General features: G+C 39.2%; 1 protein-coding gene across 1 annotated transcript in view; it reads left to right on the top strand.

Moving 5' to 3' along the window:
• The window catches only part of LOC124598421 (Down syndrome cell adhesion molecule-like protein Dscam2), a 378,789-nt gene that overhangs the window by 265,135 nt on the left and 89,213 nt on the right, over positions 1-24,441 (top strand). The window contains exon 22 of the mRNA XM_047136000.1: positions 20,084-20,260. Coding sequence (XP_046991956.1) covers positions 20,084-20,260 — 177 coding nt within the window. The remainder of the gene's footprint in view (positions 1-20,083; positions 20,261-24,441) is intronic.

Here is a 24,441-nt window from a genome sequence, read left to right as displayed (position 1 = left end):
CTCACCTGATACATATCTACAGAGTGGCAAGTTAAGTGTTTATTTTTTCCTGTCTTTCCTCACAGTATATTTATGAAATTTTGTGTGTGCTTACATTTAAGAGGTGTAAGCTTGCATTTTCTAAGTGTAAATTCAGGCAGTCTGTAGAACAGTTTTCATTTTTTCTGAACAGCCAGCTACATAACTCATTGAGGCACCAGCATCAGTTGGCGGCACAACATGAGGATAGGAAGTTGCATATCTAGGATTTTATCTGCTTTTATAGTTTACTTCTTCAGTTATTCTTGCTAGGACGAGCAGGATGCTGTATGCGGATGCAGGAGGAGCTGGCCACAGTTCACAAACAGCTGAATGCACTCTTGGCTATGGTCAGTCACCTTCAGGCTGCTGCTTTGTGGTGTGAGAGTGGTGGAGAAATTGGCAAGAGACATCTCAGGTGTCACTTGTTTCACCCATGGGCTCTGCTGTTGAGACACCTTCTAGTGTATCTGATGCAGTGGATCTGCCCTCACAGCAGAGTGAGAGGCAGGTAGTAACACATTCATGTCACTTGAAGTGGAGGACTGATCTGGAAATTGGTCATCTGGCCTCGCTCATTTATGCTGGGAATGGACTTGTGGCTGCTCCTTCAGCAGGGTCTGAGCAGGTACATGGGGGAAGGATTTACTAGTTATTGGCAGCTCCAATGTTAGGCGCATTATGGAGCCCCTTAGGCAGATAGCATTCAGGGCTAAAAAGAAAGCCAGCATGCACTTGGTATGTCTATCAAGAGGCCTCATCTGAGATGTGGAGGCAGCCTAGCTTGCTGCTATCAAGCCTGCAGGGTGCAGTTCTCTGCAAGTTGTAGCTCATGTCAGCCCCAGTGACACCTGTCACATGGGTTCTGAGGCCACCCTCAGTTCATACAGGTGGCTGCTTGCCTCACACATTGGCTGCAAGCAGAACCTACAGTTTGCAGCATTGTTCCCAGGGTTAATCAGGGTCTGCTGATTTGAGGCCAAGTGGAGGGTCTCAACGAAAGAATTCGTCAACTCTTTGACAGTCTAGACTGCAGATTTCCTAGACCTACATTATTGGTTGGAGATTTGTAGGACTCCTCTTGATGGTCAGCAGTGCACTATACCAAGGAAGCAGCTACTCGGGTGGCAGAGTACTTGTGTAGTGCTAGGCAGTTGTTTGAGGTACTCTGATGAACACTCACCAGTTGATATGCAGCAAGGGAAGTCAGGTTACACTCAGAGTAAAGACACTTCAACTGTCAAAATTTTATCAGTAAACTGTTCCAATATTCATAACAAAGTTCCTGAATTTACTGCTCTCCAGAAAAGTTCATGTGCTCAAATTATTCTCGGGACCAAGAGCTGGTTGAAACACGAAGTAAAAAGCTGTGAGACATTTAGCGAGGCATGGAACATGTATTGGAAAGACAGATTAGAGACCAAACGAGGGTGAGTGCTCATTGCAGTTGACAAAAAACTTCTCTCTATTGAGGTTAAAGTTGAGTGTGACAGTGAAGTTATCTGGTCACGTATCACAGGTCTAGGTGAAACCAAGCTAATTGTTGGATCTTCTCACTGGCCACCCGATTCTGCTGTGACAGTTCTTGAGTCATTCAAAGAATGTCTATGGTCAGTAGCGCATAAATATCCATATCATGGTGAATTTAACCTACCAGGTATAGACTGGGATATCTATGGATTCAATGCAGTGGGCACCGGCAGACAGTCATGCGAAGTACTTTGGAACATGTTTTCTGAAAACTTTCTTCAGAAGCTAGTTTGGCAGCCCAAACATAATGAAAATATCTTAGACCTTGTAGCTACAATTAGGTCTGACCTTATTGACAACATTGTTATAGACATGGGGATTAGCAATTGTGATATCATTATAGCAACTATGATCACATAAGTCAACAAATCAGTTAAGAAGGCTAGGAGGATGTTTCTGCTAGAAAGAGCAGATAAGCAGCTGTTAGCATCTCACTTAGATAGTGAATTGACATTACTTAGTTGCAATAAGATTGCAATAAGATATACATAGAGGAATTATGGGCAAAGTCTAAGCAGATTGTAAATCATGGGCTGGAGAATTATGAGCCTAGTAAGTGGATTAAGGATGGAAAAGACCCACCATGGTTTAATAATGAGATTTGGAAAATGCTGAGGAAACAGAGGTTGTTGCACCCTCAGTTCAAAAGAAAGTGACAACAAGCAAAGGTTAGTAGAGATTCATGCATATGTGAAAAGATCCATGTGCGAAGCATACAACTACTACCACCGTCATACCTTAGCAAAAGATCTGATAGAGAACATGAGGAAATTCTAGTCCTATGTAAAATCGCTGAATGAGTCTAAGGCTTCCATCGTGTCACTTGGTGACCAGTGTGGGGTGGCAGTTAAAGATAGCAAAATGTAAACAGAAGTTTTAAATTTAATGTTCAAGATGTTGTTCACACTGGAAAACTGTACAAACATACCATCATTTGACCATCAAACAGACTCCCGTATGCATGAAACAGTAATAAGCATCCCTGGTGTAGAAGAACAACTGAAGGAGATGAAAACAAATAAGTCACCAGGTCCAGATGGAAACCGTGTTCAGTTTTTCAAAGAGTACTCTACAGCACTGGCCCCTTACTTATCGTGCCTTTATCATGAATGTATCCCCAAGTGCAAAGTCCTGAATGACTGGAAAAAAGCACAGGTGTCTTCTGTGTATAAGAAGGGCAAAAGGACAGACCTGCAAAGTTGCAGACCAACATCCCTTACATCAGTTTGCTGCGGAATCCTTGAACACATTCTGAGTTTGAATGTAATAAATTTTCTTGAGACTGAGAAGCTTGTGTCCACAAGTGAGCATGATTTTAGAAAACATCACTCATGCAAAACTCAGTGTGGCCTTCTCTCACGTGATATACTGCAAACTGTGGATGAAGGGCAATAAGCATATTCCATATTTCTAGATTTCCGGAACGCATTTGACATGGTGCCCAATTGCAGGCTGTTAAAGAAGGTCAAAGAATATGGAATAGGTTCATAGATATGTGAGTGGCTTGTAGACTTCTTAAGTTGTAGAATCCAATATGCAGTCCTTGATCGCAAGTGTTCATCAGAGACAAGGGTACCATCAGAAGTGCCCCAGGAAAGTGTGATAGGACTGCTATTATTCTCTATGTACATAAATGATTTAGCAGACAGGGTGGGCAGTAATCTGCAGTTATTTGCTGATGATGTGTGATGTACAGTAAGGTGTCGAAGTTGAGTGACTGTAGGAGGATACAAGATGATTGGAGAAAATTTCTATTTGATGTGATGAATGGCAGCTAACTCTAAATGTAGAAAAATATAAGCTAATGTGGATGAGTAGAAAAAACAAACTCATAATGCTCAGATATAACATTAGTAGCGTCCTACTTAACACAGACATCATTTAAATATCTGGGCATAACATTGTAAAGCAATATGAAATGGTACGAGCATGTGAGGATAGTGGAAGGGAAAGTAAGTCAACTTCTGTTTATTAGGAGAATTTTAGGAAATGACTAGTAGTAGTACAGGGTACCCTCTGCTGTGCACCATAAGGTGAATTTTAGAGTACTGATGTAGATGTAGGTGTAATGATGAATGTTTCGCAGTTATTCACCTTGATCAACAGGCATTCATAGAGTTAAAGTTTAACTCTCAGCTATTCCAAGCACTATCAAAAATATGTGATTGTCACCAAACACAAACTGTGGCATACAGAGATGGCTTTTACATCAATGAATTTTTGTTTTTGTTTTGTTGGAGCATATTGCATCCTCAGTCAAATGAAAATTTTGGAAAATTTCATCAGACACTTAAAGCAGCCATCCATGCCCATGTAACTGCTAAATGGACTCAAATACCAGTAATCCTTCTTGGTCCTCAATGCACCATTAGAGAAAACACTAATGCTACTATTTCAGATACGGTTTATGGATCACCCATCAGGTTACGAGGTGATTGTTTTCATGAGTATGGCAAAAAAATGCAGACTTACCTCAATTTGTGTAACAGCTGAAACAGTGTATGAATAATCAGAAACCTGTACAATATCCCTACAAAGGAAAATGAACACCATTCATACATAAGGGCCTCAGCAGCTCAACACATATGTTTGTAAGGGTTGACCAAGTGAAGAAGGCATTACAGCCTCTGTATGAAGGCCTGTATGAAGTAATTGAAATGATCCCAAAATTTTTTGGATTTAAAGTGAAAGACCAAATTGAGAACATCTCCACTGACTGATTAAAACCTGCATACCTGATGAATGAGAATAATAAACACCCTGAACACACTCCAGTTGAACTGTCAGCTCAGGACCAACATTCAGACTCTGCAGAAGGTAAAAAACTGAGAAGAACAACAAGATGCAGTCATTAAATTTGATTTCCAACAAACTGACTATGTTACTGGGAAGGGGCTGATGTGGGAACATAACATATTACTATTTGTATTTGTATGTGTTTGTAGAGTGTTTTGTGTGATCATGTTGGCAGAACAGGATTATTGTTCTTTGGAATTTAAGAAAAAACAATGGTGTTGCTCCATGTTTATTGTAATTCATGTTTCAGTGTGTGTGTGATAAGAAAATAAAATAAACGGAAAAAGCTAACTTAAATTGAGTTCCTAATGAACGTAGAGGGTAACAGATTGTCTATCGTATTACTTCAGTTAAAAACAGTTCATTCAAATGTTGTGCAGTGACTGCTTCAATTTTATGCTTTTATTTAACTTTTAAAAAATTATCCTTTCAGTAGTATTAGAAAAAGGATAGACTGTTACTCATCATAAAGATACCCCTTTTAGTTGAAGACAGACACAATAAAAAGACTGTTACACATTACTGCTTTAGCACAAAGCCTTATTCAGTAAAGAAAACACACACACATTCCCACAAGCAAGCATGTGACTGTTACACATGACTGGTTTCAGGCAAAGCCTTCTTCAATAAAGAAAACACACACACACACACACACACACACACACACACACACACACACACACACACACACATTCACACAAGCAAGCATGTGAGGTGTGCTTGCTTGTGTGAATGTGTGTGTGTGTGTGTGTGTGTGTGTGTGTGTGTTTATTGAAGAAGGCTTTGCCTGAAACCTATAATGTGTAACAGTCTCCTCATGTGCTTGCTTGCATAAATGTGTGTTTTTTCTTTACTGAATAGGCTTTGACTGAAAGCTGTAATGTGTAACAGTCTTTTCATTTTGATTGCATGCAACTCAACAAGTCATCTTTATGGTCAGTAGCAGCAGTCCATCCTTTTCCTAAAATTGTTGATACACCAATGTGGAGTTTCCATTATTTGATTCCTCCTTTCAGTTCCATGTTCTTGAGGGCAACATGAAACGTTTTAGCCTAGCACAGGGCTGGCTTTTACATCAACAAATTTTTGTTTTTGTTTTGTTGGAGCACATCACATAACGACACAAACCAAGTGTCAGTTCAGTCTGCAGAACACTTTGTTTAAAGCACTCTTGTTGTGTATGTTTTGTTAAAATGGATAAACTAGTATACTGAGCTGTTATACAAGAGGTAGTCAAAAAGTTTTGACTATCGACTAATTTAAAAAAAATATTGGGCTGTGACAATGACTTTTGATGGCAATGTTAGTTTTTCTTTATATATTCAACTTTCATTGTTAAACATTTTTCTCAGTAATAGATGATGTGCAGGAGACCTCGGTTGAAGACATCACCATTTTGGCTGTTCAGAAAATGTTCCACCACAAAAATCATGCCCTCACTATTTTGGAAATACCTGCCAAGCAATTGAATCTTCACCTGATGAAAGGGGAGGAAGCCTTAGGTTACTACATCAGGAGAATATTGGGGATGAGGCAAAATGTGCTAGTCCAAAGAAGAAACATGTTGATTATATCCTGTGCAGAAAGATTTGGGATGTTGTCTTGGAGCAAAATCACCCCCTTGAACAGCTTCCTTGGTGCTACACTGTGGAAACCTCCCACAACATTTTCAGAAGATTCGATAGTATGTTTCTGTGATGTTCTGTCCCTTATGAGCCTAATCTGTTAGCACCACACCATGGCAGTCCCAAAAAACACTCAGAGTGTCGTGTTCAGGTGGTAGAGTCTTCATCATTTTTGGCAGTGGTGAATACACATTTCCACTATTTCCTTTGCTACTTTCTCTTGAGGTCATAGTGAAACACCCAGACTCATCCTTGGTGATTAGGTGGTTTAAGAAGTTATCTGGTGTGGTCTGGCACAGGTGCAACGTTTCTTCCGGTGCTTGAATGTGAACAGTCATGGAATCCAATGGCCAGCAACTCTTATCACGTTCAAAATACCATGTGAGGTGTTGAAAACAGATCCATAACTGATTTTCACTTTTTCCACTATCACCCAAATTGTGAAATGCTGATGTTCAAGCACCTGGGACTCCATTTCAGTTTTGATCCTTGGTTCTTTGTTTTGGAAAGTCATCTTTAGAAAATAGATAGCTGAATTAATAAAATGGGCTATGATGTAGCTTACACTACAGGCAAAGAAAGTATATAGTATATTAAAAAAAGATGCTGGGACTTACCAAATGAGAAAGCGCTGGTAGATAGACACAATAAAAAACTCACAAACACACACACAAATTTCAAGCTTTCACAACCCATGGTTGCTTCATCAGGAAAGAGGGAAGGAGAGGGAAAGACGAAAGGATGTGGGTTTTAAGGGAGAGGGTAAGGAGTCATTCCAATCCTGGGAGCGGAAAGACTTACCTTAGGGGGAAAAAGGGGCAGGTATACGCTCGCACACTCACACATATCCATCTGCACATATACAGACACAAGCAGACATATGTAAAGGCAAAGAGTTTGGGCAGAGATGTCAGTCGAGGCGGAAGTACAGAGGCAAAGATGTTGTTGAGTGACAAGTGATGTACGGGGGTGGCTCAACAACTCAAGAACATCTTTGCCTCTGTACTTCCGCCTCGACTGACATCTCTGCCCAAACTCTTTGCCTTTACATATGTCTGCTTGTGTCTGTATATGTGCGGATGGATATGTGTGTGCGTGCGAGTGTATACCTGTCCCTTTTTCCCCCTAAGGTAAGTCTTTCCACTCCCGGGATTGGAATGACTCCTTACCCTCTCCCTTAAAACCCACATCCTATCGTCTTTCCATCTCCTTCCCTCTTTCCTGATGAAGCAACCATGGATTGCGAAGGCTTGAAATTTGCGTGTGTGTTTGTGTGTTTTTTATTGTATCTATCTATCAGCGCTTTCTCGTTTGGTAAGTCACAGCATCTTTTTTTAATATATTTTTCCCATGTGGAATGTTTCTTTCTATTATATTCAAAGTATATAGTATATTTTGTATGATGAATTAAGTGCAAGGAAATGTTTTACAAGGAGTTGCACTTGATACTGTCGAAACGTAAACATGGAAAAGATGTTCTTAGCATTTTTTTATACAATCCTAAAATAAATCAAGAGTTTTTTTTTTTTTTTTTTTTGCTGATTTGTAACCATGAATGAAATGTTAGTTCAAAACCTTAGTTCAAAACTTCATTCCAGAAATTAAACAGAAATCAAAGCAGTGGTAGGTAGCCATTGGCCCAGAAACAAAAACAAAACAAAATGTATTTCATCTGCTGGAGACATTATGGACAAAGGGGTATTCGTTTTACTGATTACGTTCCAAAGTGTAAAATAGTAAGTGATGACACTGCACTAGCTAGCTCATACAATATACAAAGCAGTTTAAACAAAGTGTTCTGCAGACTGAACTGACACTTGGTTTGTGTCATTATGTGACGTGCTCCAACAATACAAGTGCAACAAAAAGACTGTTTGTTGTGCCTATCTATGACAAGCATCTCTACTATATGGTGAGCAGCAACTTTCCTTTTCACAATACTGTTACATTCCATCCTGGATTTTCCACCGTTTAATATCTGAGAAGACTATTGTATAATTCTACTGAATTCTCCACTCTTTTTTGTCAATCTAAGATTGCTTGCATCACCTTGCACCAATAAAACAGACATGGGATATGCAAGGAAGAACTGTGCAAAACTGATGAACGGGACAAATGCAACAGGAAAATAAATTGTTGCCATAATGGCCCAATGGTGGAGACTTAAATTTTAGAATTCTAATGATTTTCAACAGGCATTCAGTATGTCAAAAATGAAGTCTAAAGTAAAAATTCATCTGTTCTGATTCTCAACTCTCTCATACGTTGAGATATACCGGGTGATCAAAACGTCAGTATAAATTTGAAAACTAATAATGTAGATAGAGAGGTACACATTGACACACATGCTTGGAATGACATGGGGTTTTATTAGAAACAAAAAAATACAAAAGTTCAAAAGATATCCGACAGATGGTGCTTCATCTGATCAGAATAGCAATAATTAGCATAACAAAGTAAGACAAAGCAAAGGTGATGTTCTTTACAGGAAATGCTCAATATGTCCACCATCATTCCTCAACAATAGCTGTAGTCAAGGAATAATGTTGTGAAGGCCACTGTAAAGCATGTCCGGAGTTATGGTGAGGCATTGGCGTCGGATGTTGTCTTTCAGCATCCCTAGAGATGTCGATCGATCACGATACACTTGCGACTTCAGGTAACCCCAAAGCCAATAATCGCACGGACTGAGGTCTGGGGACCTGGGAGGCCAAGCATGACGAATGTGGCGGCTGAGCACACGATCATCAACAAACGACGCGCGCAAGAGATCTTTCACGCGTCTAGCTATATGGGGTGGTTCTAATAAAACCCCTTGTCATTCCAAGCATGTGTGTCAATTTTTACCTCTCTATCTACATTATTCCGTTGTTTATTAAGTTTTCAAATTTATGCTGACTTTTTTATCACCCGGTACTTTACTTTTATTAATCAGACTTCTGACTGGTTTGATGTGGCCCACCATGAATTCCTCTCCTCTTCATCTTTGAGTAGCAATTGCACCCAATGTCCTCAGTTATTTGTTGGATGTAATCCAATCTCTGTCTTCCTGTATATTTTTTACCCTCTACAGCCCCCTCAGGTACCATGACACTTATTCCCCAAAGTATCAACAAGTTTACTATCACCCTGTCCCTTCTTCTTGTCAGTGTTTTCCACATGTTCCTCGTCTCACTGATTTTGTGAAGAACCTCACATCTTATCTTATCTTTCCATTCAATTTTCAACATTCTTCTTTATCACCACATCTCAAATGCTTCAGTTCTCTTGTTTTCCAGTTCTCCCACAGACCATGACTGGCTTTCATACAATGCTGTGCCCCAAACGTACATTCTCAGAAATTTCTTCCTTGAATTAAGTCCAATACTTGATAGTAGAAGGCTTTTTGTGAGGAAAATGCTCTTTGCCTATGATAGTCTGCTTCTTATATCTTCCTTGCTTAATCTGTCAACCACTCCCAAGACAGCAGAATTCCTTTGCTTTGTGTAGTTCATGGTCCCCCAATCTGATGTCAAGTTTACCACCAATCTCATTTCTGGTGCCACTCATTACCTTTGTTGTTCCTCAGTTTATTGTGAATTGATAGTGTATGCTCATTAGCCTATTTATTCCATTCAACGGGCCCTGCAATTCTTCCTCATTTTCCCTGAGGACAGCAATGTCATCAGCAGATCTCATCATTCATATCCTTTCACCCCAAATTTTAGTACCACTTCTGGATGTTTCTTTTATTTCTGTCATTTCTTCTTCAATGTTCAGACTGAACAGTAGACTGCATCCCTGTCTTACATCAGTTTTAATATGAGCACTTCATTGTAGATCTCCATTATTACTGCCCCCTTTCAGTTCTTCTATATATTGTACAGGCTACTGTAAATGATTCATTCATTATTATTGTTCTATATTTTCCAAATTATTGCATGAAAAAATATGATTTATTTATCAATTGGACCATAAATTCACCAAGTTTGCATTGTGCCCACCAATTGGTGTTACAAGTGCAGTGCCTTGACAAAATGGTGACAGAAAAAAGGGAACATTTTGCCTCCAAGCTAATATTCAGTGATGAAGCAACCATCCATTTATCTGAAGAGGTTGATTTGATTTGATTTGATTTTAACAGGGAAGCTAAAACAGCTTAGGTCTGACCTACCACTGCCCGCACCGAGACTGAGTTTATTGTGTGGTATCGCTCCATGTATATCTAGTAAAGTCAACCAGTGTCTTTAAGTGAGGCAAGGAGTCCCTTTACCAGTTTTTTGTTAGACACAATTTCTTCAGATCTTGTTGTCCCGAAGATTCTGTATCTTTTGCTCTCCAGTGCAATGCATTCGAAGATTAGGTGTGATGCAGTTTCTTCACCCTCATCACAGATCCTACATTTAGGGTCTTCTTCCACTATACCCATTGCATATAGGTGTTTTTCTTAAATTCCCATGACCTGTCATCAGTCGAGTCATGAGTTTGATCTCTTTCCTGTTCAATCTCAGGATTACATAGCTTCTTTTAAAACATGGCTTGGGCATCATTACCTAACCATGTTTTTGTTTATGGACCTTGGTCCAGTATTCTATTTGCTGTTTCCTAAGCCTGTTCGGTAGTTCTAGTTTGATCATAGCCTTGGTGACTGTGAGGACAGGTACCAGTCCAATAAATGGAGTCATTGCCCCCATCCTGGCCAATCTGTCAGTTTGTTCATTGCCACAGACCCCTGAGTGGCCAGGGACTCACACTAGGTTTATCTTATTTCTTCCCTCTAGCTCCACCAGAGCCCTGTGGTATTCTGCAATGATCTTAGATCTTGTTGCAGGAGCTGCCAATGATTTCAGGGCTACCTGGCTGAATAGATGTCGATGCTACGGTCATTGTAGCACCTACGCATATTCTCCTCCACACGTGCCCTGATTGGAGTAATTTCAACTTGAAATACAGAGTCCAGTTTTCCTAGAGAGATGATGCCCTCCAGTCTTGGCTGAACCCCGTACACTCCTGCCCCAACTCCTTGGTCTGATTTCGACCCACCGGTGAACCAAATGGTGTCCCCCCGTATGGTGTCGAGCTGTTTTTTCCCACTGCTCCCTGCTTCCAACTATGATATTGCAAGACTTGTTAAAGCAGTTGGGAATTGTTATATAGTCAGCGGGCATTTCCCCAGCCATTCCTATATTTACCTCACTCACTATATTAGTGTGTGATTCTGGATATCTGAATGAGACCCAGCTGCTGCCTCCATCTTGACCCAAAGGTATAGGAGGCATGTCCAACATGGCTTCCATTCCAGTGGTTGGTGTGCTGCTAATTCCACCTGTTACGGCTAAGCAGGCCAATCTCTGCACCTTAGCACTCTCCTTAGCTGCAACCCGCTGTTCTATCTTCTTCCACCACACTACGGCCCTGTAGGAAATCCTAGGTCTAACCACTGTGGTGTGTATCCAGTGCATACCCCTGGGATCTGAAGAAGTTAATCACCACAATGTGACAGTGGGGGACATCCTCATGAAATTGTGGTGTGTAAATGAGAGTCACCATAGGTTAATGTTGTCAGTGCAATGTCACAGACAAAGCTGCAAGCACCATTTTTTTCTTCTGTGAGAAGACTATGATGGGTATCTCTTAGCTTGTAGTATGACACAGTTGTGATTTTTTCCACAACTAATTTCTGATTCTCAGAATTTCGGCACTCAATGAGATGGATTACCTCTTCATTGGTGCACTGATGTTCATTGCTACCTCTGCGGGTGTAGTGATGAAGGTGATGTGTGTATGTTCCCTTTGCCACCCAAGTTGCCTGACATAACACCTTGTGATATTTTTCCTGTGGGTATTGATTAAGAATCATGTTTACATACACCCACTGCCAAGAACACTGGAACAGCTTGGAGGACACTTCAGTACTGCTGTGATGACCATTGACAGAATTTTGCTACATAGGATATGAAACGAACTTGACCACTGGTTGGACATATTCTGTATGATGAGAGGAGTACCCATAGAACATTTGTAGTGCACAAAGTGCAAACATGCTCAGTTTGCAGTTCTATTCATGCATCAATCGTATTTGTACACATAATACTTCAGAAAATAGAGCTTTGAAAATGAAGGAATCATTTATAATAGTCTTGTATGTTACCCATCTATCTCTGCAGCTTACACCTATTTTCTTATGAATTTCAAACACCTTACACAATTTTACATTGTCAAACACTTTTTCTAAGTTGATAAATCATATTAACTTGTCTTGATTTTTCTTAAGTCTTGCCTCCATAATCAAATGTAATGTTGGAACTGCCTCTCTGGTGCCTTTACCTTTGCTAAACCCAAACATATTGTCTCCTAGCAGACTGTCAGTTTTCTTCTGTATATTATTTCTGTCACCAACATGGATGCGTGAGCTGTTAAGGTGATTGTGTGATAGTTGTTGCAGTTATCTCTCCTTTATGTTTTGGAGATTGTGTGGATGGTATTGTTCTGAAAGTTAGTATGTCTCCTGTCTTGTAGATTCTACAAACTAACTTGAATTGTCCTTCATTTGCTAATTTCCCTAATGGTGTTAGAAATACTGAAAGACTTTAATCTCTGTCTTCCGTCTTATCTAAATGCAAGTCTTATAAATCTCTATTAAATACTTCCTCAATTAAACTCCACCCTATGCTTTTTATTTTATTTCCCATTTTTCTTTTGTCATCCTATCATACCATTTCTCTCCCTTGTAGCATCAATAAGTGCACTCTTCCCATCTATCCACTCTATCCTTTGTTTTTTGCTGTAGAATTCCTATTTCGCTTTTAATTCTGACTTTTTTGCTTTTCATTTTGCCAGAAGATGTTTTGACTTTACTGTATGCTGAGCTATACCTTCAAATGACCATTGCCTTCTGATTTCTTTGTACTTTTCCTGCAGCCATTTTGTCATGGCTATCCTGCATTTCCTATTTATTTAATTCCTAAGTGACTTGTATTTCTGTCTTTTCCTAAACATTTTTGTGCTTCCTTCTCTCTTCGATCAGTTGAATTATTCCTAATGGTACCTGAGATGTCTTTGCAGTTAACATCCTGGCATTTGCCTGTCCAACTTCTGTGATTTTCCTTCTCAGAGATGTCCATTCCTCTTAAACTGAACTATCTGTTGTGGTATTCACTATCGCTGTACTTACAGTAACAGTGAACTTCAAATATGCTTCACATCATTCCTCAGCTCTTCTGTACCCCACTTCTTCCCACATTGGTTCTCAAAGATGATTCTGTTAAACATCAGTCTACCCATCATCACTACTAAATTGTGATATGAGTCCATATCTACTCCCAGGTACACCATACAATCCCATGTCCCATTTTGGAATCTCTGTCTGACTGTGATATAATCCAGCTGGAATCCTCCCATGTCTCCAGGCCTTCACCAAGTATAGTTCCGCCTCTTGTGAGTATTGAGTAATATTTTTGCTGTTTATTGCAAAACTAAGTTAGTCTTTCTCCTCTCTCATTCCTACCACTGAGCCCATATTCTACTGTAAAACTGCCTTCTATTCCTTCCTCCACTACAGTGCTCGAACCATCTTCATGTACTAAATTATCCATTTAGTATCATCACATATTTTATCTTTTTATATTCAGCATGTGATATCAACATGTGTAACTGAATTATTGTTGTTGGTGCTGGCTTGCTGTCAATTCTAATGAGAATAATCCAATCACTAAACTGTTCAAAGTAACTCTCCATTTTATGCTGCTATTGATATTACCCCATATTCATGTAACCAAAACTCCTTACCTTCTTTACCTTTCATTGCACTGACTTTCACTGTATCTGTATTGGTAACACTGCACTGCAGTTCTAATGGCTTTTTCTCTTACATGTTGCAGTTCGTAACTGTTTGCATGGCCCAGTGTCTAGAACAAAAGTAATCAATTCATATGCATTTCCCTTTTCAGATTTTTCTAGCTCCCTCACCACATTCAAACTTCTGGCATTCCATGCTCCAACTCTTAGAACATTGCACTTTTATTGGTTATTCAATATTTTTCTCATGGTTGAATCTCCCTAGATAGTTCCTTCCTGAAAATCTGAATGGAAAACTAATTGCCTTTTGTACCCTCGTGTCATAGATCGTTATTCATTCTTCCAGCTTCTAGGGGCAGTTTTTCATCTGAAGGGCAAGAGGTTGCCCTGAACCTCTGTCTGCTCATCCACCCTCTTTGACAAAGCCATAAGCAGAACAATGGTGACTCATTGTGCTGGAATCCTTCAGCCACGACTCCTGATGATTTGTATTCAAAATTTAAGCAGCTACTGGATTTGAATCTGCGATATTTTGATTACTACCCAGAGGCCATGATGACTTATTGAGAAATACTTATTGTGACACAGGAGGGTGACACCCACCATCCTACTTTGTAAACAGTCTTATTTCAAGTAATAAGGTCTATATAAAATTTTTGCTTACTAACCTTACGACTTATCTTAGAAGAAAGATTAAGAAAAGGCAAACCTACGTTTCTAGCATTTGTAGACTTAGAGAAAGCTTTCGACAATGTTAACTGGAATACTCTCTTTCAAATTCTGAAGGTGGCAGGGGTAAAATACAGGGAGCGAAAGGCTATTTACAATTTGTACAGAAACCAGATGGCAGTTATAAGAGTCGAGGGGCATGAAAGGGAAGCAGTGGTTGGGAAAGGAGTGAGACAGGGTTGTAGCCTCTCCCCGATGTTATTCAATCTGTATATTGAGCAAGCAGTAAAGGAAACAAAAGAAAAATTCGGAGTAGGTATTAAAATTCATGGAGAAGAAGTAAAAACTTTGAGGTTCGCCGATGACATTGTTATTCTGTCAGATACAGCAAAGGACTTGGAAGAGCAGTTGAACGGAATGGACAGTGTCTTGAAAGGAGGATATAAGATGAACATCAACAAAAGCAAAACGAGGATAATGGAATGTAGTCAAATTAAGTCGGGTGATGCTGAGGGAATTAGATTAGGAAATGAGACACTTAAAGTAGTAAAGGAGTTTTGCTATTTAGGGAGTAAAATAACTGATGATGGTCGAAGTAGAGAGGATATAAAATGTAGACTGGCAATGGCAAGGAAAGCGTTTCTCAAGAAGAGAAATTTGTTAACATCGAGTATACATTTAAGTGTCAGGAAGTCGTTTCTGAAAGTATTTGTATGGAGTGTAGCCATGTATGGAAGTGAAACATGGACGATAACTAGTTTGGACAAGAAGAGAATAGAAGCTTTCAAAATGTGGTGCTACAGAAGAATGCTGAAGATAAGGTGGGTAGATCACATAACTAATGAGGAGGTATTGAATAGGATTGGGGAGAAGAGAAGTTTGTGGCACAACTTGACTAGAAGAAGGGATCGGTTGGTAGGACATGTTTTGAGGCATCAAGGGATCACAAATTTAGCATTGGAGGGCACTGTGGAGGGTAAAAATCGTAGAGGGAGACCAAGAGATGAATACACTAAGCAGATTCAGAAGGATGTAGGTTGCAGTAGGTACTGGGAGATGAAGAAGCTTGCACAGGATAGATTAGCATGGAGAGCTGCATCAAACCAGTCTTAGGACTGAAGACCACAACAACAACAACTTTCTTTTCGAAATTCTGATGTTAAAGTTCCTACATTAAGCACATAGTATGCACATTATCAAAATGGTATAGACAAATTTCTCCCAACCAAAATTTATTATTCAGATTATTCAGTTTGTTCTCCTGGTGGTTGTAAACTAATTAGATGAACCAGAAATGATGGCAACCAAAAGTTATTGCAATTATAAAATTTTGGATATCTAGCTATAGGGGAAACCTTATGAACTAATAGGTAAATTCAGAAGGAAAGACCACTTCCACATTAAAGAGCTATTTGCCCTCTTTTCAGTAAAGTATTTACTTTAACTCAAAAGTAATTAGTTAAAAACATATTGTTAAACAAACATTTCACCCAGTCCAAATTTCCAGTGCCAGTTATAGCCAACCTAATGTAAATTTCTGGTATCTTTTGATATCACCTGATTTTTCTGAATTTATTGACTTCCGTATTATAAGCAAGAATCCTTAATTAAAAATTAATAACCTTTGAATAACTAAGTTTTACTGACCAAGTTGGATCATATGGTAATAAACCCAGGATTCCCAACTGTGCAAGTAAGGTAAATAATATACATGATAAATAATATACAAGAAAACTATGATAACAAAATCAATAGCTAATAAAAGATGAACTTTGTGGTGTATGGGATTTGTAAACTACTGCAAGTTAACGAAGTTCAATAAAATCCTAGAGTGAGTCTTTATAAGGCTAACACACACACCATTTTCAGGCAGTCTGTTCTTAGGATTCTGTCATTCTGTTCATTTTGCTCTTAGTCTTCAGCTGGTATAACTAGTCTGCTTTTTAGCCCAGCCTTGGGAACCATTTGTTTTGCCCCTATGTTTATTTAATTCAGGCTGAGAAAACATGTAATATAGTTATGAACAATAGACATTAAAATTTTGTAAATATTTGTGACTATAGTAACTGTTCTGAGACTTTTTCTACTTAATTGTGTGTGAAGTAATGTATGATCACTTCATCTGTACTATGTGAAATTTTACTGTCTGGTTAGATAAGTACAATTAAGCTCCACATATGTCCATACCAACTGCCCATTTGTAAACATTATAGAGACTGTAAGAGACCTGGTCATCACTGGTAAGGTCTTGAATATGTTATTAAAGATTGGTAAACTCTTAATTTTGAACTAAAAAAGAAACTTCTTGCAATTCATTTTAAGGATAAGTCCTACAACAGTACTTTCAGCAAAACTGTGCAGCTACCAAGGCTTATTCCATAACAGGTAGGACTATGTTCAATTGAGACTGCATTAATACAAGCCCCCACAATAAACAGCAAAATATTACTCAATACTCACAAGAGGGGGAACTATACTTGGTAAAGGCCTGGAGACATGGGAGGATTCCAGTTGGATCCATAACTCCTGTGAATAAACTTATCTTGACTAGTTATGTTTTCCTCCTTGGTTACAGATTCACATCTTCATTCAGTGTTTGAAATGATGGTTGGGGTTGGGTGTAATAAACAGCAATTTTGTAGAATGTTTTTTTATTTGGTGTCCATGCTTAAACAAGAACACAAGTGTGTTACAATGAAATACATCACTCCATCAGTGTCGCTAACTTCACACTAAGCAAAAACAAAACAGCACCATCTTGTAAGCTTGTATGTCTGTAACACTCAAAGCATCTGCTTGCAGCACCCATTGTTATTGTGCCAAGACTGTCACTGCCAGCTGAAGGATCTCCTTTTAACTTGGTGGCTTGTGACTTCACTGTTGTGCTATCATCTGAGTCATACATCAGAATTACAGTGTGTCTTCTGACTCAGTTTAAGTCTCATATAATTATAAGTTATGCTGAAGGCCAATTATATGGATAATTCAGTGCACCAAAATGACATTCAGAGTCCCTCACAAATTTCTGTTTCTGTTTGTATGCAAATTGTGTTTATAGTATATTGATTACACTGGATTAAAAAGGGGGACAGAAGAGCTAAAATCATGCAAAATCTAAAATCTATGGAGAAATGTTAAAATCAAACAGAATGTTATTGTGATGTTTATCACACAATTCTGTCTGATCAGAGGACTATGAAACTGAAATTAGATACTGCTAGGCAGAGTATCCAAAGGAAAGGATAAACTGCTGCTCACCATAAAGATGACCCATTGAGTTGCAGACAGGCACAATGCAAAGGCTGTTCCACATTATAGCTTTCAGCAAAATCCTTTTTCAGCAAAGAAACCACATACACTTTCACACAAGCAAGCACACCTCATATACACATGACCACTACCACCGGCAGTTCTAACCTGCAGCATGAGGAATGTTTGCTTGCGTGAATGTATGTGTGTTTCCTTTCCTGAAGAAGGCTTTGTCTGAAAGCTATAATGTGTAACAGTCTTTTCATTGCACCTCTCTGCAATCTCTACAGTGAGTAGCAATCTATCCTTTTCATAATAATGTTGATATTCCAACCTTGAGTTTCCACTGTTCAGAGTATTAAGGGAGTTTCTGTATCATAATAGTTGCCAATGTATCTTTATTGAAGTTTGACTTAATTATAATAACTAAAACATCATCTTTTAAGTAAAACAATTTACCAGAATTGAAGTATTTTCATCTCGTGCCTCAATTAAGATATCTTGATCACTTAAAAAGGCTTTTCTAAAAAAAAGCGTCAAAATTAATTTGAGCATTTCTCTCGTATCAGGCTTGGTGGGTTTCTTTCATGGAAGATATCCCCCACAGAAGCTGTTGTGTCAATGTTATTCTGGTGGTTCTGGCTTCAATTAATATTTGCAGTGTAGGCATAATTTCTAAAAAGGAAACCAACAGTGAAAATGTTAGTTACACAATAAGTGCTGATATTTAAATAAAATTAGTGGTATGAGCAGAGATATAGAATTTGAAGCAGCCAACCGTATCTGCTACATGAGAATTAGCTTTTACGAGGGTCACTCCAAAAGAAATGCACACTATTTTTGTAAAAATTCAGTTTTCATTTTGAATGTGTGAAAGTGTTACAGTGTGTAGATACATCCTTCCCAATTGTTATCAAACTTTGTTCAACCTGTTCCCGTGAGTGGTGCCATCACAGCATATCTTCAAGATGGATGCTACACTTGATGTTCATCAGAAGCAACGTGCTGTCATAGAATTTCTGTGCTGTGAAAACGAGACAGTGGGAAACATACACAAGAGGTTGAAAAAGGTGTATGGAGACGCTGCTGTCGATCGCAGTACAGTTAGTCAGTGGGCAAGCAGGTTATGTGATGAAAGTGGGCACGGCAATATTGAGGATTGTCCTCGCAGCGGCAGACCTCATACTGCACACACTCCAGTCAATGTGCAGAGAGTTAATGAATTGGTGACTGCTGACAGCCGCATCACACTAAATGAATTGTCACGCTACATTGGGATAGGGGAAGGAAGTGTTTGCAGAATACTGAAAGTGTTGGCGTTAAAAAAGGTTTGTGCCAGGTGGGTTCCCAGGAAGTTGGCAATGGCTCACAAAGAAACAAGAAAAATGGTATGCAGCGAACTTTTGGAACAGTACAAGAATGGTGGAAATGAATTTCTTGGAAGAATTGTGACAGGTGATGAAACATAGCTCCATCATTTTTCACCAGAGACGAAGAGGTAATAAATGGAGAGGCATCATGCAAATTCACCCAAGAAAAAAAAATTCAAAACCACACCTTCTACTGGAAAAGTTATGGCTACGATGTTTTTCGAGTCTGAAGGACACTTGCTTGTGGACATCATTCCAAGTGGTACCACCATAAATTCTGATACATATGTGACGACAGTAAAGAAACTTCAAGTTCGATTGAGTCGTGTTTGATCATATCGTCAAAAGCAGGATGTTTTGCTGTTGCATGACAATGCACGGCCACATGTCAGTCAAAAAACCATGGAAGCGATCACAAAACTCAGATGGACAACACTGAAACATCTGCCTTACAGTCCTGACCTGGCTCCATGTGACTATCATCTCTTTGGGAAACTGAAAGACTCTTTTCATGGAACAAGGTTTGAAGATGATGACTCCCTTGTGCACACTGCCAAACAGTGGCTCCTACAAGATGGTCCAGAGTTTTACCGTGCAGGTATACAGGCACTGGATCCAAGATGGCGTAAGGCAGTTGAGAGGGATGGGAATTATATGGAGAAATGAAAATATTGTTCGAAAAGGATGTGTCTACACACCGTAAAACTTTCAAACATGTAGAATAAAAAAAGGATTTTTTAAAAAAATGGTTTGCATTTGTTACATTATGCAATGAAGGATTTTTCTGAAGTAGTCAACTAAATGTACGTCAAGAGCTTGCAATTGATCTTTGACTGATAAAGAGTGGAAATAGTACAATAGAAACAGATTGCAAACTTTTCTCCATCTTATTTGTCCAGAAATGTTTGGATGAGAAAAAAAGTCAGTTCTAAAGTCATCATAGCTTCCTTCCTCTACAACTGTTTTCAACACTTAAATGTTTGTCATGTCACTTACATGAATTACATATTATAATACCAATGGTCTAATAATCAATTTATTCTGTTTCAGCTCCAGCCCGTATTGCATCATTTTCTCAAGTTTTACATCAAGCACTAAAATCAAGAGTAACTTTACCATGCATGGCTGTTGGGAACCCTACACCTAGTGTCCACTGGTTTTATGGAAATAATCCTGTCAGATCTAATTCAGTATACAGTATATCACAAGATTTATTACATATTGCAAGTATGTGCAGTTTGAATGTTATTAATAGCTACTGCAGTACATTTTTTAATAGTTTTGTAATATTTCAAAGGTTTCCTGCATTGCAAGTAGATTATACCTTTCAGAAAACATTCTTTGAAAAATGTAACATATGTAAGCAATACACACATTACACAAATATGTGAATGTTAAACCTATGAATTAAGTAAAATAAGCTGTAAAAAGCTTAAATAAAGGAGGTTGGATACCCAGTACCTAACTTCAGAATACAGTTGAAAAAAAAATATGTGAAAGGTGTAACATTCAGATCTGCTGGTTCCTTTCATAGGGCATGAGCAGAGAGTGGAATTGAAGTAGATAGGAAAGAAAAGGAGGAAGGGCAAGTCATCTAGAACCTAAGGGAAGAGGGGCTAATGAGATACCCAGAGGATGGGATGGGTTACAATAAAGGACAGGTTAGCAAGCACTGGACCAGTAGCAGATCTGTAGTGCTAAAAATGCAGCAAAAAATTAATTGAAAACAATACTTGTACCAAAATATTGTTTTTTGCTGCGTTTTTTAGCACTGTAGATCTGCTGCTGCAAAATAAAATAAGGAAAGAAAATGGGAATGGTGTAAAAACAAAAAATACAGGAAGGCCCATCATGTACTGCTTATGTAAAGCGGTAAGAAAGCGCAAGAGAAGGTGGAGAGGGCAGATGCATAATGGTGTATGGAGCAAAAATGTGGAGGAGACAAACAACGAAGGAGGCAAGGGGGAGGGGTCAGGCTTGGGTTTAGAACAGAGATGGAGGTAGTGTTGGTTGGAGGATGAACAGGAGAAAGATAAAAATGACTCTGTGCTCAAGGATGTCTAGTGCCCATTTGGTGAACTGCCTGCTATAGGATACTAGATTTCGATGCCTGTGTTAGGAAGAATGATGGAATCTTCCTTTGGACATGCATGCCTGTTTGAAGGAACACTGAATTGTTCTTCTAACAATACAGGCACCGCAATACCACATTTATCCATTGATACCAGGCAGTGACTTTCAGTTAAAATGTCCTCTCCTGTACGCAAATTACATAATGTGTGTATTAATGCAGGTTGTGATGCAGGAATGACCACATACAGAAGTTTGTGCCTGGGATGGATAGCCAGAGTGGTCAAGGTGATTGCTTGTGTAAAGAGGGAAATCTGGGTTAAAGTCAGTGTGCCGGCAGATGCCAAGCTGAGCAGACACACCAGCAGCAGCAGATCTTATCACCCATCATTGTGTAATGCAGCTTCCTAGTATAATTTTCCTGCTGTCAGATTGCCATGTCACACTACTATATTTTAATCTCATGCTGGTACACGGCATATAGTTTAGATCAGTGCATTCTAGTTTGCAGACTTATCTCATGCAGTAGCTGTAGGGTAAGCAGAGTTTCTAGTAACAGGTAACTATAGATAGATCTACTTTAGTAGAAAAATTAATTTCTGGTAGAGTGAGAAATCTGTAGAGCAGTTTTTAGTGTTTCATTATTCTCCTCATTATATTTTGCATACATTCCAAACTCAGTAGTGCCATATAAGATCTTATATCTGATTTTACACACTATGATATGGCTAGGGTCTGTGCTTGTTGTGAGCGGACACAAGGAGTTAATGGCTGCAGTCCATAGACCACTGGAAGCAGTGTTGGCTACCATCAACATGCTTCTGGATAATGCCCAAAGTTGCGGTGGCAGCGGGGTGCTGGGACCGAGACCTGTGACACCTCTGATGCCATTGGAATCCCCTGCATCTTCTGATATTCATGTGGCCGGTCCATCCTCACTCAAGAGTGGTGGCAGACAGTGGTGGGTTTGCATGTACTGAGTGGAATGTGAAAGAGGGAGCAGATCCCATGGCTGGCTCCCTACACCGTAACAACAGGTATGAGGTGCTACCCAATGTTGATGATGACTCTGAGACAGCAGGAGATGCCTCTCCTGTTGAGCCAGTGCCTGATTTTCCTACCAAATGTGGACAAGTGCAGAGGGTGAGTATGCTTGTCATTGGGAGCTCCAATGTTAGACGGGTGATGGAGCCCCTCAGGGAAACTGCAGGGATGCAGGGAAGGTGGGAAAGAATGCCACTGTGCACTTGGTATGTTTCCTAGGGGGTCTTGTCCATAATGTGGAAGAGATTCTGCCAGTGGCTATTGAATACACTAGGTGAAACCAGCTGCACATAGTGGCACATGTCAACACAAATGACACCTGCTGCTTGGGTTCCGAGGACACCCTCAGCAGATGGCTGATTTGGTATGTGGTATGTGGTATGTGGTTTATTCATCTCATTACGTACAATTTTCAAATCATTTGATTTGATGTACAGGAGACATGTCAAGGTTTACAAAAGAAACTTTTTTCACTTTTTTAAGAGAACTACAAAAGTTTACATTATATTTTACATTTCTAAGTTACAGCTACACATGTACATAACATAATAAATGTATTACAATCCCTGTGTTCAGATTGTGAAGCTGTCCTCAATGAATTCATCGACAGAATAATAACACTTTTCCACCAGGAGAGTAAAGAGCAATCTTTTCAGTGAACCAATCTCCATTTTAAATATATTACTGCCTTTTATTTTATTGAAAATTTTTAACCCCATATACTCTGGCGTTTGGGCATAAAGTTTTAAACGATGTGTTGGAAGTTTGAAGTTATCTCTGTGGCGAGTGCTGTAGTTGTGGTCAAAACGGAAATTGTCTAGTGTATGTTGATTTCTATATAGGAACACCACCATCTCATATATGTAAAGTGAGGGGATAGATAGTACTTTTAAATTTTTTAACAGTGGTCGACAGGATTCCCGTTTTTTTGCAACACACATGTTTCTAATTACTTTCTTTTGTAATACTAGGAGCCTAGTGACATTTGCTGAATTTCCCCAGAAGATTATGCCATAACGAATAACTGACTCAAAGTAGCAGTGATAAACTATCTTTCTGGTATCTATGTTTGTGGCACCTGACAAAATACACATTGCAAATGCTAAGTTGTTCAGTTGATTTGCTAAGTAATCTATGTGTACCTTCCAATTTAAATTTTTGTCAAGATTTAGGCCTAAGAACTTCACGTGGTTTGGTTCTGTGATATCCTGATCATTGCAAGTTATCTTTATTTCACTCCTTTCTACTGATTTAGCTTCAAATTGCATCATTTTGGTTTTAGTTACATTTAGTTTTAGTCCATTTTGATAGAACCAAGATTCAAGTGAAGGAAACTAGCATCGTATGCAGGATGCAGGCTAAGCTGTCTATTTGTAGCGTCTTACCCATGGTTGATTGTGATCATTTGGTTTGGAGCAGAGTGGGAGGTCTAAAACAGAGGCTCAGATGACTCTGTGATGGTATTGGATTCAAATTTCTTGACCTCCACTATCAGGTACCGAATTGTGGGATCCCCTTAATAGGTCAGACATGCTCTACATGCAGGAACCAGCTACTAGGGTAGCAGAGTGTGTGTGGTGTGCACAAGGGGCTTTTTTAGGTTAGAGAAATGCTCCCTTGTGATCAACGATGATTTGCCTGTTAAATTTGCCACAATATTCTCAGGGAATATTCATTGTGGCAGATCAGAGACAGAAAAGGTTAATATGATTTCAGTAAACTGCAGGAGCATCCAAGGAAAGGCCCCAGAATTAGTATTGCTTACTGAAGGTTATAATGCACAGACTGTGTGTTGGTTGAAACTAGATGTTAATGACAATGAAATCCTAAGTTCAGATTGGAATATTTATCATAAGGTTAGGCTAGTCACCAATGATGGTGGCATGCTTATTGCAGCAAAGAAATAGATAAAATCTAGCAAGGTTATCACGGATTCCAACTGTCAGTTAATCAGGGTGAAGTTAACTATCAAAGATTGGTCAAAAATGGTAATTGGATGCTTTTGTAGACTGCCTGGGTCAGGAGCCCTAGTGGTAGAGTGCTTCAGACAGAACTTGCAGAATATTGTTAATAATTTTCCTGATCATGCTGTTGTAATAGGGGGTGACTTCAACTTGCCAGTTATAGATTGAGAGTGTCGTGCTGTCAAAACTGGTGCCAGAGACAGAGTTTCATTGGACATTGATCTGGATGCCTTGCCCAAAAATTACTTAGAACAGATAGTTAGAGAACTAACTCGTGAAGGTGACATTTTTGAACTCCTGGCACCAAACAGACCTGAAATTATCGACTCA

This window comes from Schistocerca americana, chromosome 1 (assembly GCF_021461395.2).
Source record: "Schistocerca americana isolate TAMUIC-IGC-003095 chromosome 1, iqSchAmer2.1, whole genome shotgun sequence".
NCBI lineage: Eukaryota > Metazoa > Arthropoda > Insecta > Orthoptera > Acrididae > Schistocerca > Schistocerca americana.
This window is presented reverse-complemented; position numbering and strand designations above follow the sequence as displayed.